Source organism: Trachurus japonicus, chromosome 6, assembly GCF_045865225.1.
Source record: "Trachurus japonicus isolate A0001 chromosome 6, Traja_1.0".
Classification (NCBI taxonomy): domain Eukaryota; kingdom Metazoa; phylum Chordata; class Actinopteri; order Carangiformes; family Carangidae; genus Trachurus; species Trachurus japonicus.
In genome coordinates this window covers 16,341,207-16,361,641 of record NC_140912.1, presented here as the reverse complement: position 1 = coordinate 16,361,641, position 20,435 = coordinate 16,341,207, and the positions used below count along the sequence as shown (strand labels likewise).

Below are 20,435 nucleotides of genomic sequence, written 5' to 3'. Positions count from 1 at the left end.
TGCTTCTAGTTTATTGTTTTATTTCCTGTGAAGCACTTTGTGATACTCATTCAAGAGATGCCTTTGAAAAATGTTCATAATTATAGATTATTATCATCAAATTAGTGGTTAATGGCAATTACTTTATTCTTCATTAGCATAAAATGTATCCATCAAAGTCTGGCAACAAATTACTGTTGCCTCTTCCCCCTTCTTTCCGCTGCAGGTTCAGACCACAACGATGTGTATCTCCGTAAGCCTGAGTGGCTTCGTGGTCCTGGGCTGCATGTTTGCACCTAAGGTCCACATCATCATGTTCCAGCCTCAGAAGAATGTGACCAGCCACAGGCTCAACCTGAATCGCTTTAGTGTCAGCGGGGCAGCCACCACATACGCATCTCATGGTAAGTTACATGCAATTACCTCATTTTTAAAGAGACAGGGGTTTAGCTAGAGCAGCAGCCCTCTGCTTTTGTTGTTTGTTTGTTTAGGTTTCTTTAGAATATCTCTGTCAAAATTCAATGTCCAGCACAGCAGACAATCCTGTGTTCCACTACCGGGAAAAAACAAAAATCTATATATGTATTTTATTTTGTTTCTATGGAACAGCCACGGAGCTGTTTCTGAAAGTCAAATTGATGAGTTTAATGCTACGACCTAAGCTGGCAAGGTCTCCAAGTATCGACCGCTGTTGCTCCAAAAGGTGTTACCTTTCAATGCATAACAAGTTCACTCATGAGCTTATTAAACTGCAAACAGTGGCATCCTGCTGACAGAGCTGTAGCACCAGGCAGAGCAGTGCAGACCAGGGAACAGCAATACCCCTGAGAAGTGAACACATATACCACAACATATTTCAAGACAAAAAAAAAGGTATCTTGCACACCCCAGACTAACCAGACTAAATGCAAAACCACAATACGTTATTGGCTAAAAGACCAAATCACCTAGTAATTCGTTCATTTTTCCAATTGACTTGTAAACTGGCTGTGGTAGTAGGCTAGTGTATTTATTTTTAGTAGATTAAGTCTGCGTTTGCTCCACCACTCACATTTTACCGCAACTACAGCTGTGGTGGACTTTTAACAAGAACAAACACACGAGCACACTGACAGGACAAGTTATGCCATTCATTACTGGTGGATTGTGGCTTGTAACTTAAAGCAGAAGTAAGCGATATATTTGTGTTAATATAAGTCTTAAATAGTTATATCTTCCGACAGCAATCACTTACATAGAGTGTTTGGACCGAAACACGGGTCTGTCAGTCCCTCTGCTCTGCTCTGAGCCGAAGAGAAAACTTTTCTCGTATCCTACAGTTTTTATCCAATGAGGAGAGAGAACGGCATGCAGGGCTGTGTGTGCAGCCAAGGGATGCCATGAATGTGGTGACGTAGGGACGAGGACTGTTATGGTGCGTTCAAGGCAGCCCGTAACTCGTGTTTTTCCGACCTGTGAAGTCGTACCAGTTCGATCTGGTACGAGTCCACGGGTCGGAAGTTACGAGTGGCCGTTATAGTGACTTTCACAGGTAAAACAGGTCGGAAAAACACGAGTGGGTTGCCTGGAACGCTACAAAATCGTAAGTTGTGACATGAACCTGTAATTTACGGTTTCAAAAGCCTGCCTGGAACGCAGCATTAGCCAAAACGACCGGATCGCTTACTTCTGCTTTAATGTTAGTGCCCATTTCTAATATGCATTTACAGTCACCCAGGGCCCTAATAATACTTTTTCTACATAAGTGTATGGACCTTTATCACTATTATGGTCATAAGATTTTTTTTTCAGATCCTTCTCTACTGTTGCTCCAAAAGTAATATATTATTTCTAGTTTTAAGAAAATGCTTTTCATCCCATTTCTGGGAAAAATTGTTCAATAAGAAATGTTTTACGAAGAATGAGTGCAAATGTAACTCATAATTTCTGTCTTTATCCATTTCTTTTTCTAGCGTCTGTCAGTGCCCACTACGTCCCAACCGTGTGCAATGGGAGAGAAATTGTCGACTCCACTACTTCCTCTCTGTGACCACGTACAGTCCACTCTTTAGACCCGCCCCTCCGACTGTTAGCCAATCAATGAACAGTGTCCCCCTCAGCCGTAATTTTCCCACCTCTCATACACACACTGTATACACTCATACATAAAGACACACACACACACATATGTACATGTACACACAAATACACACACAGACAAACACACAACCTTCCTTGTGGACTAGAACTGTATTGTTTCACAAATGTAGAAAGTGTGTAACTATAATTAAATTATTTTCTAGGGATGTACATACATGGAATCGACATTGTTGTAAGTAGAGAAACAAAAGAACAAAAAAAGTTTTTAGGAGGAATTTTTGGAGCCTTTGTTTTTGATAGCTTTGTTATGATGCGGTGTAAATAGACATGCGCTTAATCATGGTAGGAGGGCGCGTGTGTCCCTCAGTCTGGATGCACATTTGTGGCTATGCTTGCCTCACCTGCAATATCCCACAGACTTTTTATTCTCATGCTTTTTTGTAGGTCTCATTGTAATAACCAATAATGTATGCATTTCTATTGTGTATCTGTACATTTGTATATTATACTACTGATGGTTCAAACAGCACAACGTTACAGTCTTGTAACCCTAGAATGAATGTGGACAGAGGCATAAACTGGATAGGATACAGCAGCTGGAACGGTCATGTACAAAAAAGAAATAATCCATCAAACTAGTCATCTGACAGTTATACTGTGCCAGAACACAATTTTCAGTTAATTCATCTGCCCACATCTTGTTAGATGTGATTTGCATCAAAGATCTGTATAAAAAAAAAACCCCATTTGGGCTGTTTTTGCGGGAAAGTAGACTTTGTTTTTTGATACAAATGTTCCTTTTTTCTATTTCTGATCATGGAATCCCTTTATCTAAATGGCCATAGATCCAGACATGTGTTCTCCAAAAACAGCACTATGTTCACTCCCACTCTCAAACATCTGTTTCTTTAGAGGGCCACTGTAATGGATTGCTAATAATAACTAATAGCAGGGCTGAAAATTTCTGCAAATGCATTTCTTTTGCCTCAAAACGATCAATATTGACAGTGCTGGGATGGTATGTCAAACCAAAACTAATGGATGTCTCACCTGGTTATTATGAGACTGTTTTCAAATGACTACAACAGTAATGAAAGAAAACTGTCTGCTTTGCTGAACACATGTTGATTTTTTCCAACTACAGGGGAGTGGTAGCTTAAGTCTTTGTGCCCCAAATGATACGGTATGTGGTGTTGTTTTGAATATGGCGATGTGCCTTAATGTATGTTCGATAGTGCTCCAGGCAGAGGTTGTAAAAAGGTCACTTTTACATTACCAGCTGCAAATCCGTGTTTGGTAAATATAAAAGTGACCTCAGTATAGAGTATATTATGTTTCAGGGCAACACTATGCTAGTTAGTTTTATTCCCTATCAAGCCTTCTGCCATTGATTGTTTACCTGAAGTGTTGAAACAGTGACTCAGAGGAATTCTTAGGTTAAAATGGCTTTCTCAACCCCCCCCCACCTTTCTCCAGTCTGTGGAGAAAAATATCTCTAGTCTAAAAAAAAAAAAGAAAATGAAATGGATACTTCTGACAGACACCCATCACACTGATTTTACATGTTTTACAACGTAGCAGCTCCAATAAAAGAAGGAAGGGGAAGAGAAGTTCGTATACCATCAAGACGACGTCTTTGACTTGTCGACTTATTGAAGTGTGCAGTTTACATGCCTGTGTTAAATGTGTTGACGTTGAGAGGCACAGTGAAGCAGCTGGCCTTGGCAGTCCCAGGGAGGCTCACAAGAGGAGGCACGGCACACGGTGTGTCAGCTGCTGGCAAATCCCAGCTAACAAAAGGATGGTAGAGTAGAACTCATATGCAACATACACAACACTTATCAAAACATCCCCCTCAAACTCTCTGTTTCTGGCTAGAAATGAGACAAACTCTCAGCTATAGGGAGAATAAATGACAAAAACGCATATGAATGAAGATGTTATATAAGCAAATCTAAACATCCTAAATTAGAGGCCTAATTTCTAATTTCACATTTCAGCATATTTAATTTAATTTAATCCTCATGCAATAATTTATTACATTTAGGGTGGTATTAAATTATTATTAGACTAATCCAAAATGGTTTCATGCTATAATATGCTGTCGAACATCTGTTACTGCTAAACTTGATATTTCTAACTAAATATTTGAATACATATTTGTGTCCCCAGACAAGCATTTTAAATCTGTTTTCTCAGTGTTTAAAAATCACACAAGTGCTGTTGAAGGTTCATCATATCCTGACCACTCTCTTAACAGCACCCTGAGATTATCACAGTGAATGATAGACTGGATGAATTTTAGAGGATGCGCCAACAGAAAGCCGACCTACACTATGGGGCATGTGTTTTAGGTGCAGGGAGCAGGAGGAGAGAGCGATGTGGCAGAGCAGAGGGGAGCTGCCGCTGGATTATGTAAAGCACTCCCACAGCCCAGAAGTCACAGTGCTTCTATGGAAGCTCAAAGCATCTCAGAGATTCACAGTCTTTGTTAGCAGACGGCTTAGCCATTCACTCAGTGGTCCTGCTCCCACAAGAAACACCCCGCATGGCAGGTTGCTATGGACAACCACCGCCACATCCGCTCCTGGAATGCGTGTGTTTGTCTGCATGGAGAGGAGGATGGGAGGAGGGGTGGGTGGGGTGAGGGCAAAAGAAGAGGAATAGAAAGAGAGGGGGAAAAAAGGGGGTTGCTGGTTCTGATTCAAATTGGCAGTGACTGATGAGATTTGGCTCAGCATGGCCCAGTACTCTACTCCCAGCTTTTAATGGCCGCACAAATAGAGCACTTAACCCGGATTCTCCTCTCACTTAGTTCGGGGACTGGTCTTGGACAACGGTCTCACACTCTCCCACTGACCCCTCTCCTCCTCAAGCCGTCTCACCCCCTTCAACCTTTCCCCCACCACCTCATCTCCACTCTATGTGTGAAACTTGCTGCTGAGTTGGTCTCAGCCAGGACCACCTAAGCCTATACCAACAGACTGGTAGCCCACATGGAAACTGAAGCACTCAGATCTGGGTGCCTGCTGCAGCACATGCCAACGAGGCAGCCTTGAGGAGGTTGGAGAAGGAATATGGGGAAGGCAGATAAAGGAAGCTGAAGAGTGTATGGGAAAATCAAAATGGGATTCAGATGTGAAGAAAATGCATCACTTTGAAATACATCACCTTTCTCACTACACTACACCGCAGTTTATCATCTCGTGCACTCAGTAACTCTCCCTGGAGTCTTCTTTAATTGGCTTTACTCATGAATATCCCTTTCAAACAGCAAGACATCGACTACGGACATTGTCCCTCTATTCAGCCCCTGCCAACTGCCATGTGCTCGATAAAGGTCTCTGTGCTAGTCTCCTCTATATAACAGAATGTGTCCTTAGCCTCTTTGGGCTTTGAAACAAGACAAGATCTCTGTGGCGAAATGAAGCTGAGGTCGAGCTGAACTCTGGAACTGGCCAGTCACAAAGCAATAGTTCGGTGTTTATGATACGTGCAATAACGAGGCTGTGATGACATCATAATAAATAACAACAAGCAAACAGCTGGTGTTGTCTGCTCGTCCTTCTGTGTCTGGTCAAACTGTTCCCCCTCCAAAAAAAATAACCCTCACCAAAAGGAGGATTTTCACACAGAACTGTGGATAGATTTGTCTCAGCGACATTAACAGACCCTAACCCCTTATTACACACACACACACACACTCACACACACACAGACTCTATTCATAGCATGTTGGCAAATGTTGAAAGATGTCTCCAACACCACTGCCTAATCTGTTCCTTAAGTGATGGCACTCCAATTAAACAAGCGCGCGGAGTGCTCCCTGCCTCAGGACAATGCACTCCAGTGTGTAGGCTCAGTGTCTTAACACAAGGAATAAACTAAAAGCAAGACAGCTAAAATAGGACCATGCTTGTCAACAGTTTGCTGTCCTATATGCTGCTGTCAGCAAAAGTCTGAGACAGTGTGTGTTAGGATTTTTGTCAAAAAATAATGGGCATGAGAAGTTGTTGTTAACGCTTTAGATATTTGCAGACCATTCCAGATTTTCTTTTTCCTGGCAACAACATAACATCTATAGTTATTATTTTTTGCAGAGCTGGATGTTGATTCTTTACTTGTATCCTAGCAAATGACCGCCCTCTGGTGGTACGACCAGGCCATTAATTGCAGAAACTTAATGCTCCTCCTGCAAAAAGGAAATCAATCTCATTTAACATGTGGGCAGGACCCATGTTTACCAGGTTACAGGTTAATTTGCATGTATTTGTATTTCTAATTTCTGTGTAAGGAGTGAACAAATTAAAGTGGACAATGAGATTAAATCATGTGAGAAGTTGCCTCATCTCTCTGTTGTCCACTGCCCTCTACAGGGAAACGCTGGAGAAAAGTGAACTCTAGCAGACAGATTTGATTTAATTGATGAAAATATATATATACTATATGAATATTATTTAGAAAAATAACAACCCAAATCCTGACTCAGTATCTTTAATATAGAGACAAGCTGCATACAGTAAGCTTAAGTATGACAATATTAGGTAGTTCCTTATATCTTTAGAATGATCTCATGCAAAGTGCTGCTTGTGCCCCATCAAATTAATATTATGACGCAATCTAAGGTTATTTAACCTGAATGAGAATAGAAAAAAATTATAATGTAGTTTTCTACTAAAGCAATGCAATGCAAGAAAGCTCTCATCTTAAATCAATAACTCAAACTATAACAACAGTCAGCTCAGTCTGAGTAATCATATCCATGTTTGCAGAACAAAAAACTTGCTTAGACTATGAACCCATTTATCATGAGGTAATCTATAATCTAAAACACAAGGAACTTTAAGGTAGAGCAAGGCAACGCCGGCAGCATAACTGGTGTCATGGTCCTTTTGAAAGTAATACGTCATGTTCATCATGTTCTCATACGACCCCATCTTGTGGGATATTATATCAGGGATTAGCTCATTTAAGGCCACTGACATATGGTAGCTGCTGTACAAAGGCAGGCCAGAGCGCCACAGTTTGATAAAGTTGTTTTGTAAGCAAAGCGACAGAGGCTTTTGAAGTACTGAATAATTTTAGACCACACAAGACACATATCTTTGGATGGATGAATGTTTACAAGGAAATAAATCTGGCCAAGTGCAGAGTTCATTCCACCCTCACAACTAAAAGCTATGAATTCAGACTCATTCTGGTATTCTCACTGCAGTCATTTTGTGACAGGTTCTAAATCAGCTTTGATTGGTATGGCCAAACACTAATTAACATGATTAAAACACTAATACACAACTATGATAGACTATATTTGCTACATTATGTCAAAATGATGGCATCTTATTTTACATGTCTGACATGTAAATTTAACTTGAGCTGTGCTCTGTCTTTGAAGAACAATAAAATAATCTTAAAACTATAGTTGCGCTATCATTATTTTGTTCCTTCCTCATTTTGTTGTCGTCGTCTTTTTTCAGATTATAATCTAGATGCAGATTGTAACAGTCTCCTAATCCTCTGGTAGTTTTCTCATTAGAACCATTTGAGAGGGGAGAAGGAAATGAATCAAACTGGGTCAACTTCTACACAAATACATCATTTATTTGACACATAATGACAGTCAATACTCCAACCTCATCTGCATAATATGACATATTCATTTCAACTGGTCAGCAGATTTTCAATGCAGTGACTTCAACAAAGCAAAAGAACAAACAGATGAGAAGATAAAGGCTTTTATTGGCCAAAATATACCAGTCTGTGTAAATGTCTATGGGACATGCGCGCAGACACATACACCGACACACACACACACACACACACTTACAACACATGGTGATCCTGATGGCAAAATACACCAAGGCTGGCTTAAGTAATATTCGACACAACAAAGACTGAAATAAATAGAAACAGAACATCTTGAATAGGTCCTCGTCTTACCCTGAGCTCTTCTAACAGCCTTTCTGACATCAGTTTGAATCAGAACTTACCAGGAGTGTCTACCACACACACACCTGCTTCACAGTACTCTGCTTCGAGTTGGACGGCTCTGTCGTACCAAGCTTTAAGGCCAGCATGTTAGTGTGACTTCTCTGAACCTGGCTCCAGGCGCCTGATGTGTGCATGTGTGTTTATGTACACACAGCCGGTATTTCAGGTACCAAAGCTCATAAAGGGGATGGCTGATTAAAGGGGTCCATCAGTGGAAAGTCTCTTGAGGGGGTCTGGTCCTGCCCCTCCACTCCCACTCACTTCACCATTATCCTAGCTCCATACCAATGTTTTGGAGTAAGATGAGTTTAGTTGAACATTTTCATACGTCTCACCATTTCCCTAAAATCAGAAAAAACACACATTGATACTGTTAACTCGACATTTTCTTCCGTTTAAAGTAAAAAAACACAAAACAAAACAAAACTCTCACCTTGGACGCTATGGCTTTCAGTTTGCCAAGTAGAGACGGCTTCGTGTAGACAACTTCATCCTCCATGTCTCCCTCATTCTCCCCCTCCATCACAGCACAGCTGTCAGCCCCTGGCATCTCACACTCCTTATTGGCAGACATTACCAGCCGGGAGTACTTATACTCCAACCTAACAAAGAGGCAAGCGACAGAATCAATACTGTGCCAAAATACAAGAGGAAGAATAACACTGCCCACCTGAATCAGGACAGACAGGGACATACTGTAATGTCAGGAGGAGGAACAATGGGAGCTTTCAGAAAGAGAGAAAATAGGAAATGAGTTAAGGACAGTGAGGAGGAAGATGGGGAGAAGGAAAAGTGTGTCAGGAAGAAAAAAAAGGCAAAATCAAAAAGGAGATGAAAAGGTAAGTAGAAGTTCAGGAGGAAAAAAAACTGGAGGGCAGGAGAGAACAACAAGGTACAAAAAGGAAAAGGTACCGTTTGTTCTTCTTCCAGAAGTAGCAGGTGAGGGAGACGAGCAGCACGGCGGTGAAGGCTCCCAGCCCTGCACCGAGCCGTATCCACAACTCCACACCCTCACATGGCAACGTTTTCTTTTCAGGCAAGGCCACACCTCCTATGCACAGCTTCGGTTCAGTCCACACATACAACAGGTCCTGAGAATGAGTCCACACGAATGAAGCATTAAAGTGAGTATGTGAAAGGGCCAGAAGATTTCATAGATTCATTTTGCACATTTGCAGTTCCATTTATCTATCACACAAGTGTTTGGAGAGTGCACAGTGCATTTAGAGTGAGATGATGATTGCTGAAGTGCTGACATTCAAGTTTAACGATGTTTGTAACCACAATGGGAACATACCATTTCACGGCCGCAACCAGAACAAAATTGCCCCAGTTCTAATGAACTGAAGTCTATGTCCACATACCTGGTGTCCTCTCCTGCAGGCTCCTTCTATGCGATGGTAGTCTCTCTCTGTGCACGTGGGACAAGCCCCAGAGCTCTCCCATAAGAAATTAAAGGTGCAGCCGTCACATGTTCCTGCAGGGCACTGACTGCAAAAGACATAACACAGATTTTGTTATTTCTACACCACATTGAAGACGGGTTCTGAAACTGGAGATTTTACAGATGAAGTACCTGGGAACTGAGAGCTCTCCTTTGGTGCTCTTCTCTGGGTTACAGCGAAGCGTCACCACTGCGCTTCGACCCGAGTCGCATGAAGAGGTAGCCTCGAAAGACCTTATAAACAAACACACAGGAAGTAAGACAGAAACTTTAAGCATGCATCATTTTTTTACGTTAAGAAAAGCAGGTACTGTACCTGTAGTAAAAGTTGACGTCAGGGACTTTCTTAGCGGTCTGGGGGTACAGCTCTGGGCTAGCCCTTATTCCATCAAGCGTATTAGCTACTGTTGCTCCTGTTCATAACACAAAGAAAGTTCAGCTAATTGTGTACATGCACTATTTATGTTATGCATACCAACTTTTATCTCTTGTCTCATTTCTCTCCTTTGCCATCCGTAATTTATAATTCAGACACAAAAAGCGGTGTAAAATCTTCGATATTCAGCTCTCTGCACCAGCAATGACTGTCTGTACACCACATAATGCCAGCAAATCACGATCACCCACTAACCAAGGAATGTGTCAGCCAGGTTAATGGACTGCGAGGAGAGTGCTGTGTGGAAGCCTCGTCCGCTAGCTGGGATAATTGTTGACTGACAGATGAAGGTCTTGACAGCAGTGGCTCCCTCGCCTTTCTCTCTCTGGGAGTCGCCGATGGATAGGTCTGTTACATTGTCTGTGCACACTGCCAGCTGACCCTTGAAGAAAGAAAGAGAGCATATAGCGATGCATTTGTGCACACCAGTTTTTTTGAAAATGTACTTTTGCTGTGTGTGTGTGTGTGTGTGTGTGTGTGTGTGTGTGTGTTTTCATCTCTTCACACCTTTCCTCCGCACAGGCTGACATTGAACTGGTGGAAGTACTTAGTTCCTTTGGAGGTAAAGCTCGGACCATTCATCAGGACTCCTACAGACCCAAGGAGGCTGAAGTCATAAGTCAGACTGACGTTGCCCTCTGTGTGGGTGAAGTGACAGTCACTGTAACATAAACTGTGGTCCTGCAAAAAATAAAAATAAAAAACACAAACACAGGAATGTAGTTGAGTGTCATGTAAATTATAACGTTTTGGCAAAATCTGATGATTACATCAGTGGCGGACCTTGTCACTCTTGCTGGCTGGTCCACAGCGTTTGCAAGCATCAACGCCCGGTGTGGCGTGAGAGATGAGGTGTGTGTTGCTGGGACACTCCATGCACTGGCTGGTCAGTGTGTCTATGTAATGTCCAGGGGGACAAGGAACACAGGTCGAGCTGGACGGCTGGGTGCTGAGGGCACAGGCGCGACATGAAGAGGACACTCCATCCACAGCGTTACTCACTGTGATGGAGTAGATCCGTGCTACGTCGTTGACGTACCCACGTACCTGAAGGAAAGTGTTAAAAACAGTGTGTTGAAAAGCATCTGTGGAGTAAAGAGGTTTACACAATAAACCAATTCTTCTTCCCTCTAATATCAACGCCTTCACATGAGTGGTATGCAGTATTTATATGTTGTACTTGAGGTTCTGCTCCACTGCCCTCCACTCCTGCAGAGCAGGTATTTTAAGAAAGCAAGTTAATGATTCAAGATTCAACTCTTCTACTGCCAGTGGCACTGGCAGCACCTGGCCTGAAGGCCCTGCCCTGAAAAAAACAGTCTCTTCCTTGTACTCACATTATGCAAGGTGTTATGTGACCACAATGATAAAAGATGTTTGTTTGATTTGTAGTTCAGTTTGAACAACACCTCAGAGATTATCTTTAAAACCAAGCAGAAGGGAGTGTTTGGTGTACCCAGTTTACAAGACTGTGAGAGGATGATAAAACTGTCAGGAAGTTTTTCTTAGCCTTTCTTGTTGTTTCTGGACTGGAGGGTTCACCAACAGGACGGCAAGACAGGTTTCCTGAGCTTATCAGTGGCGAAACACTGACCAAACTCTAATAGCTACTGTAACAACAGGTATGAGGTCCACTGGTTTTAAACTAAAAGGGGAAATGAACCAACTGTCTGCAGAAGCCAGAGGAGTTACAGTGATGGAGCTGACACACCTGAATCCATGTTTTAAAGCAAAGAAAAACATGTCCACAGAGATCTGCATCTGATATAGAACCCCATTATACAAGTGAATTTATAATGCACAGTATTTTGTTTTTTTTTTAAGAACAGTGTGAACTGGTCCAAGAGGAAAAATGGTGCATAATCATTCCTGATTTAAAGGAACTCCAGAAAATGATTCTAAAAATAGATAATAAATAAATATAATACATTTCAAGCTCTTGGCATACGCATACTTACATCTGAAGGCTGATTAGTCCTCTGGAAAGCCCATGTGTAGGAAACCGAGGCATTCTTAGTCATGATGTGTGTGTAGGTCTGTCTTGTTTTGGTCTTCTCCCATGACTCCACTACTGTGGTACTCTTTCTGTTTACATCCTACAAAAGATTCATCCATCAGATTTCTCCTCCGAACATCTATATACAGTAACAGTGTATGCAGCAGCAAGCGTAGGCCAGAAGCTGTTCTCACCATCATAAAGTAGAGCTCACAATCAGCTGTGCACAACGTTTCAAACTCAAATGTGATGCGACCAAATTCTGCTGCTGAGTGGCCCAACATCGATGTAGGGAGCCTAATGCAGCATGCAAATAGGGAAGAAGAAGAAGCAGAATTAAGATCATGAGAAGGAAACGGTGACGGGTGTGAAAAAAACTACATGACTTTACTGACTTGAAGCCAGGAACATGGATGTTGAGGATGAGGTAATCATTAGCCGAGCTTCCTGCTCCGCTCTGGATGTGATCACCTGCCGCCTCCCAACCTGAGGGCCAGATCAAATCCACATTATGTATCTATTTCAATAAATCTAGATATATGTTAAATCTTTAACCATATACAACTGAATAGCTCTACAAACTGCACTTATGTTTGTTCTTTTTTAAACTACTCTTGTATCTTTACAGTAAGTATGGAGCTGCCACCATCATCCAGTTGACTTTACTTAGCTCAGACTGAAAACCAAGAGAAGCAGCAACAAATCCAAACAAAAACGGCATGTTGTTCGAGGCTTATTTTTGTTTGTGGATTAAACAAGAAAAATATAATCATCAATCATCTAATTTTTACACTTGGCAAGGAAGCAAATAAGCATAAGTGATCAAGATGATGAGGGAGCGCTACTGAACATACTGGAATTTCCCAGAGACAAACACCCACCATTCATATTGTCACATTTTGAGTTGCCCACATTGAAACAGGAGGTCTTCATGTTTGCAGGAAGAATATTCCACCATTTATACTCATAGCCCAAGGTGGGCTCAGTGCCCGCTGGACACTGCATGCACGCTGTTAGATAGACACAGTGAAAAACATAATTAGTTAGACAACACTGAGATAGGACAAAAGGTAACTAAAGCAAAACTGGCAGCAGGGAATACAAAATAAATCAGTCAGTACGTTTCATCCCATCAGAGTAGGTTCCAGGTGGGCAGGGGGAGCAGGTGGCTGTGTCATTGTTATAGAAACCAGGGTTACAAGGGGGGCAGGGCTCTCGCTCTCCACTTGGGGGCAAAGGCTCAGCTCCAGGCACCTCCTCCAGACAGATCTTAGGCTCAATCCACTTGTACATGACCTGAGTCTGAAATTACACAGAGATGGACGATGACAGAGTAGAACAGAAACTGTGGTTACAGAGCAGGGCTCCTGTGAGTGTTTGATCCAAAAGGTGGCCTCTTTTCTTCTCTCACCTTGCCTTCATGGTCACATGCCGTGTGGATCTGGAAATAGTCCTTCTTGGAACATGGACGTTTGTCCTTACACATGGCTGATCCCTCAGCTAAGAAAATAATTGATACAGTTAAAAAAAAAATGGAACAATAATTAGCAATCATTTTCAAAAAGAAGCTATCAATCTAAATCATTACAACACAACAGTCCTGTGAAATAGATGACCATTCAGTTCTACTTGAAATGGGGAAGAGTAGAGCAAACAACGGTGTGGTACATGATGTGAATGCAAATCAAGAAACACAAAAGAACAGAAGGAATAATTTGCTCTTTAAAAAGACTGTTCTGGTAGGAGACTCAACTAAAAACAACAGAGGAGCTCAGCTCATATAAAATGCATGAGGAGGTGTTCTGAATTAAATATGTAATATACTCAGAATACTCCAGTCTTTTCATAGACACTTCAGTGACTTTACCGAACAGGAAATGCATTCATAGATATGATGATAGTATTATGAACATACTTATGAATTAATTAATGAATATTTTTTATTTTCGTGTCATGCCACCACTGTGGCCCATCCCATATGGGATTACTAGAACATCAAAAAACTAGACAGTCCTTCCCGTTGTCATATTTATCGAAGAGAAAGATGAAAGAGGAAACAATGTCTCTTTAAAAGCACTGAAATACTTCTTTGGTTTCATTAGACCAGGTTAAAAACATCAAAATTGAATTCAGCCGCATTTCTGTTATTATATTGAAGTTCATCTGAGATCTTCCATAGTGAGACATACCTCTCAAACAGGGTCTAGTATCTTATGATTTTCGGTGTGCAAAGGTATTCATTTAAATCCTTGTTGAGCGATGTAGAAAAATACACCAGGGAGTATATTATTTTTTATCCTTATTTAGAGTGTATCAGAAAACAAATTAGTTAAATATAAGCAATATAGTCGCCTTGTGAGAAACAAGGGCATACACCGTCTATTGAAAACTGCTACTCCCTTATTATGACACCACACTGAACTAACAAATGTATTACTTCTAAAGTTTGACTAATGTGGCTGAAAATAGGACAAGCTCTCTTCCTATCCTTTGGCTGTGTTGTGTGATTCTGTGAGCAGCGCTGATGACAATTAGGCTGTGCTATCTACTGCAGTGCAGCTTCATTATGTTGTTACATAGAGTGTGTGAATCTGTGCACATCTTTCTCGGTGTGTCAGAGAGGTGTTCCCACCTGCATACTGAGTGCTGGTGTTACAGGGGGTGCAGGAGCTGGCGCCGTGGCCAGAGTAGGTATCTCGAGGACAGGCTTCACACGTGGAGGAGCCTGGGACTCGACTGAACGTCCCTGGCTTGCACAGAAAACACTCGGATGTATAGGCAACTCCTGGTGGAAGGAATTTACAAAAGAATTTGTGCGTCAATTTGTGACTGAGGAAAGAATGGTGAGAAAGAAGAGGGAGATATGTTACCGACCTTCTATTTGGACATTTTTCAGTAAAACAGGCTTCACCACTTTGGTCCCCATCAACATTCCTCCTGTCCTCCAATAGAGGATATTGGTGCCTGATTTTAGATTCACCTAGAAAACATGAAATTATACTTGTATGAACTTAACTAGAAAAGTTAAAAAGAAGTTATTAATGTTGGATTTAAAAGTAGAGACTCTACTGCATTTTTTTTTTATTATTATTATTATTATTTTTTTTTTTTTACAAAAAATGGTGGTAAAAACAAATGAAAATAGAGTGTAAAACTGCATATTACATACTTTACTTCATCAGTTCAAGTTCTACACACACATACATATATATGAATTACTCACATGAGTACCTGTTTACCCGGTTTATAAGGCTCCACACACTCTTATAAGCATTAAGAGTCAATTCCCCTGTAATGCAGGGCTGAACTTTTTTTTTTTTTATATTTATTTAACTTTTATTTATCCAGGAAGGATCCATTGAGATTTAACAATCTCTTTTTCAAGGATGTCCTGGTAACCAAGTGGAAAGTTCCTGGAGACAACAATAAATGATGCCAGCTTCTGTATATAGTTGGCTTCCTGCTTGTATCCTCCCTTCTACTTGAGCTCACACTGAGTTCAACACATTTACTGAAGCCAGCTTTCAAGGATCTGTCCTCCACAGCTTTTGCTCATCTGACAGCTTGCAGCACTTACTGTATGAGTTGCCCATTCGCCATGATTGGTGAGTTTGAGCCACTTCGTATCAGTCGACGGGTCCATCTCCTGGCACTGGTCGTTCTGAATCTAAGCACACACAAAAAGGAGTAATGTCCATTAGCTGATACTCCTCCTCTTCTTATGGTAGCATTTAATAATTTCATTATTTATTGTGTGCATTCATGCAATGATACAGCAGTGTAACAGCATTAAGCTAATCCGTCAGTGGACTGTCTAATCCATAGATATATACACACGTATATATATATACACGTGTATATATCTATAATCTACATAAAATATTTTGTTTTAAATTGTTTGGATTCTAATTCAGATCCAGTCTCATATTTCCTTCTTGTTTTCCTTCTGGAACCTCGAGGAGAAACCAAAGCATTGAAGTGTTTTTGTCTCACAATTGATGCAACACCTGGCTTCAGTTAAGCACTAATTAAGAGACTCATTAGCCACAGCAGGAAAAGCACAGGTACAAACAATAATGTTAGTTGTGGCTCTATTCAAATTAGGTGTCCCAACAGTAAACCATGCCAGTGAGCCATAATAACCCGATACAACATAATGGAACATAGCCATTAATAATGTTATTGCTTTCCCGGCTATGACGTGTCAAATGTGGTGTGGCAAATGTCGGCTCAACAGGAGAGCACTTGCTTCACAGACATGAAAGGCTGAGCATTTTCCATTAGCATTAGCATTGTGCATTCATTATGAGAAATACAATAGCTCTCTACAGGATGGCCAAAAAAACATTTCACCAGCAATGCACTGTATATACAAGCACATTATGCAAACGCACTCACACAGTATTGACTTAAACAGGTCTATAGACAAACAAATACAGAGAGGCAATCTCTCTAAAAGCAAAAATACAGAGCAAACAAATGGATGAAACTCACAAAGAACTCAAACAGCAGGTTGTTGTCTGGATACTGGTACTCAAAACTGACAGAGCCCTGTTTCTTTAGATGGACGGCATAGATGAGCGAGACGGTGCATTCATCCCTGTTGGACTCCAGATAGTTTCCTTGGGGTATCCAGGAAGAACTGCGAAAAAGGATGTATAATTATTTGTTGTTTTACAACCTTTCAGGTTTTTTTGCATCTAAGACATACCTGTTGCAGGTGAGCCTATCATCTTCACGGGGGCTGTTTTCCAGGGAGGTTGCCAGGCTACTAAATCCAGTAGGCATGGAATCCCACTGGTCGAAGCGGATGCCGCTGCCAAGCGAGTAGCTTCCTGCTGCACACTGGGTACACTCCTGAGCCGACATCTCCAGAAACTCCCCTGCCTCGCAAGAGAAGGCTGGAGGAAACAAAGTGAAAGAGATGCAGAGGGATGGGATTAAGAAAGAAAACGCCACACAAATCATAAAATCATGCTGACAAAATAAAAATGAAACAGACTAAAGAAGACAGAAATGGTCATGCCAATCACTGCTGCATTCAGCTACATTCAGTATCATGTAGCCACGGAGATCGAGGAATTAAATCCTTACATCCTGTTTCACACTGTGTCTGTCTCCACACTTTTTCCACTGAGCCAAAGTTCCTTCTGCATCTGCTGATGTCTTAACACTGTCAGCTTTCCCTCATACCTGATCTAGTCAAATGCCATTAGGGATACCTCTCCATGCTTCAAAGCAACCATAGCAAAAATGTATCGCAAAGGTATGCAATGTGCAGTGTGTGCTATTTGTGGATACATAGTGTGTTAGTGCACACAACAGCATGTGCTTGTAGGTGTGATCTGATCCAAGGATAGTATTGGTGACTGAGTCTTTGTGACTTTAGATGGGTTGGTATGAGGAAACTAGTGTCTGTTATCTTACCAGTTCTGTTACCTTCTAAACAGGAATGAGGAAGCAGAAAAATGGCAAAGGTCATGAGAATCCCTTTGCCCCTATGGTAAAGGAGTTTTTTACTGTTACACAGGTATGCAACTCGACAGTGCAAACAACCACAAGCAATGCAGAAGGAACTGTGGAAGTCTAACATGGAAGGTGAATTAACTTTACTCAATATAATCTAACTCACATCATGATGACTTATCAGAATTTGACATGTTTCATTTTGTAAAATGCTTACAAAATGTCGGAAAAAAACCTGCTTTCTATTAAGATTAAGATTTTTTTTAAAAGCATGCACCTTATTGTGTCAGTTACCTGGGGGCATGCACAATTTACACACAGATTTCACTAGTGATAATCCCAAATGAGCCTGAGGTGAAGCAGTGTTGTAAGAGAGCGCAGGGTAACCCTGTTCCAGGGAAAACCAAAACCAAACTGGTTTGAAAACCTTGTTCCTTTACGCAATTAAAATCTGCCTTTCTGGCTACACCACGATAATCCAGTTTTCACTACCAGTCACACATCACTGAGTCCACCCACTCATCCTCCCTCAGTTTTAAAGAAAAATGTAACACTCCCTCTGGCTCACCTTTCATTTAAGAGATCTGCTTCCATGGAAAAATATTAGAATTCACTATTTGAACAGATTTCCTCATGCCTACTCATATTAGACACAATAATTGTGAACGGCGACACTGTCTGCTAATGACGTGGCTTGTGCAGTGGGCCAGCGGAAAGAGATGACGTGACAGAGTATTTTGCTGCGAGGTTATTGGCCTGTGGCATTGCTCTGTGCCTGTTTTGTGGATTTCTAAACAGGGTCAGTCAGGTTGCAGTGGTGGAAATTCTCAGATAATGATAAGTAAATAAGATACAAACATCAACACTCAGTCTCTCGCAGACATACCAACATGTACTTACTGCACGCTGTGCCGCGGACTGGCTCTGGTAGTCCAGTGCAGGCCCCGGGTCTCTGCGGGATGGCCACCCTCCATCGAGATCCTGTACTGTCACACTCTGTGTACTCATAGTAGTAGTCCTCCTGCCAATTAAACACACAATTTTTTTATCTACATTAGAAATCAGCCACCACCACAACACTCTTGGACTCAGTGTAGGCGAGACGCACGTCAGGAAACGCCACACCACAAAAGGCCTCCACCCGAATCAGAGTTCTGAGTCATCCCATTCAGGGTGACAATGTTTTGCAAATCAAAGTGGACCAAGTGCATCGAGCTACCGAACCTCGCTTGTATGTCCAGCTGCTCAGATTTACAAAAGATGAGTGCTGCTGGTGGTTACGCTGTTATCTCTCAAGCCACAACCACTCCTCAGCCCTGGATACATAACATACCATCTCCATGGCGATGGGAACAGGGCTGAGGGCAGCAGTGGTCTGTCGGGGGAGCGGGCGGGGGCTTTTACCACCAGCTCCTTGTGTTTCCAGGAAGCACATTTAGTCATTTTGAGACTAATGTCTATTAAAAGGTGTTATATAAATACAATAATATTATTATTTCAATCATTTGTAGTTTCAATTTATGGTCTGGTTTGAGCCCTATCTTAATGTTCTCTCTTCCACAGAGCCTCTCTCCATCGTTGTGTCTACAGAGGCGGGTGGCCTAATTTCTGACAGTTTACATAATGTGAGCCAAACCAGATTCTGACACCATGGCACATGCATGCTATTGTGTGCGGAATGATTTTCTCTGGTGTTTGTGGGTGTAGTGATAGAGCCCAGTGACAGTGCTGATAAAGGACAAGAGAAATACATAACAGCTGTGGTCAATAACTGATATGGCAGGTTTTCAATATTCTTCCCATACGTTTCAGCGTGAAAGTTCAACTCTGAACCGGCATATCAGCTGTGATGTCAAATGGGGACATCCAAGAAAAAATAATCCTGCTGCACAAGAGCTAAAGTACAGTACAGCAGCACAGTAATGTAGCACTATAAGTGTAGAGCTGCAGTAGCCTATTCTCTCTGCTGGTGTGAGAACAGAGATTGAGCCAATAATTTAGAGAGGAATGTTGCTCATCTATCTTGGGACAGTCTGTGAGTGGCAGTGCTGCCATCCTGGGCTGAGGAGGTGTTGAGCTGAGCCAGACCAGAGGGAAGGAAAGGGCCGGTTCATGCAGGAAACTGATAACAGCCAGTATAGCTACAGCACTGAGTGGTGAAGTTCAACACAAACCAGACCACAGCAGAGATTCCTGCTCCTCCATGTTGTTCAAACTTGATCTAGCAGAGGTGCATTTTGTTTCCCCACCTGCTGCGATATCATCATTTTAAACATCCCATCATAAATCGACCCGGAAATGTGTCATCAATTTTTAATCATCTTTTGTATGCTCGCAAGATTACCAACTCATTGTCAGTGTGTGTGCAGCCATAACAGCCCCAACCGATTAAGCCCTTTTCCCCCCCAGAATTGCCACAGCTCTTACTGTAAACGCGGTGGTAGTGACAAAAAAAAAAGGATGAAGATTTATGTATCGATCGATCCACCGGGGCATCTCTCACCTCACTACACTGCTGCTGTCCTTTGGCCCCGTCAATCAACTGGAGCGTGCAGAGGATGAGAGCGCAACTGGCGACGAACCAAGCGGAGGACCGCATTGTGGATCATCGAGGGGGGGAAAGGAGAGAGAGAGAGAGAGAAAAAATACAGACAACAGCTACCTGGTTCCAGCGGAGATGATTGTATCATAAACCTGAGCCAGATTAAAGCTTTGTCGACACCTGCTTCTGTCGCCTCTTGTCGGCAGATTGTGACCCTCTCCACCTGCGATTATCCTCTGACTGTGCGCTCCTGGGCTGCCTCGTCAAGCTCATTGTAGCAACAACACACCACTTCCGGTTACAGTCTTCAAAATAAAACTGGCAACACATCTTTGAGGATGAGACCAGTCAGTTTGTTTTATCGTGTCCGTTTCGTGACTTATTGTGGATATTACTTACTGTATGCATTAGACAGTGTCGATTCCGTGTAACAAAAGCTTCCGTTTTCCTAAAGCTTAAAGCTTTTGCACCATTATTTTTTAAAGGAAAAGAGCATACGTCC

At 41.9% G+C, this 20,435-nt stretch overlaps 2 protein-coding genes across 4 annotated transcripts in view; one reads left to right on the top strand and one right to left on the bottom strand.

The window, feature by feature from the left end:
• Window positions 1–5,602, top strand: part of grm3 (glutamate receptor, metabotropic 3) — a 39,806-nt gene extending 34,204 nt beyond the window's left edge. For all 3 annotated transcript variants that reach the window (XM_085779370.1, XM_085779371.1, XM_085779369.1), the window contains 2 exons: window positions 206–383; window positions 1,932–5,602. In XM_085779370.1, the coding sequence (XP_085635496.1) occupies window positions 206–383; window positions 1,932–2,008 (255 nt within the window). In that variant the 3' untranslated portion in view covers window positions 2,009–5,602. The remainder of the gene's footprint in view (window positions 1–205; window positions 384–1,931) is intronic.
• A 2,031-nt stretch (window positions 5,603–7,633) lies between these two features.
• On the bottom strand, window positions 7,634–20,177 carry elapor2a (endosome-lysosome associated apoptosis and autophagy regulator family member 2a). Its single transcript, XM_085779368.1, has 22 exons — window positions 19,895–20,177; window positions 18,292–18,412; window positions 16,637–16,826; window positions 16,420–16,567; window positions 15,503–15,592; window positions 14,800–14,905; window positions 14,558–14,710; window positions 13,337–13,425; window positions 13,047–13,227; window positions 12,807–12,935; window positions 12,321–12,411; window positions 12,120–12,222; window positions 11,888–12,025; window positions 10,713–10,976; window positions 10,437–10,610; window positions 10,125–10,311; window positions 9,810–9,906; window positions 9,626–9,727; window positions 9,414–9,540; window positions 8,962–9,140; window positions 8,483–8,651; window positions 7,634–8,391 (listed from the first exon to the last, which is right to left on the bottom strand). The coding sequence occupies exons 1-22, from the start codon at window positions 19,988–19,990 to the stop codon at window positions 8,323–8,325; spliced, it is 3,003 nt and encodes a 1,000-aa protein (XP_085635494.1). The 5' UTR covers window positions 19,991–20,177; the 3' UTR covers window positions 7,634–8,322.
• Window positions 20,178–20,435: the final 258 nt, after the last annotated feature.

Excerpts from the sequence above, each read along its gene's own strand:
- elapor2a (XM_085779368.1), bottom strand. The coding sequence starts at position 19,990 with ATGCGGTCCTCCGCTTGGTTCGTCGCCAGTTGCGCTCTCATCCTCTGC. Across the intron at positions 12,412-12,806 it reads AAAATGTGACAATATGAATG|GTTGGGAGGCGGCAGGTGAT; the intron begins GTGGGTGTTTGT and ends TCTGGCCCTCAG. Across the intron at positions 10,611-10,712 it reads CAGCCAGCAAGAGTGACAAG|GACCACAGTTTATGTTACAG; the intron begins GTCCGCCACTGA and ends TATTTTTTGCAG.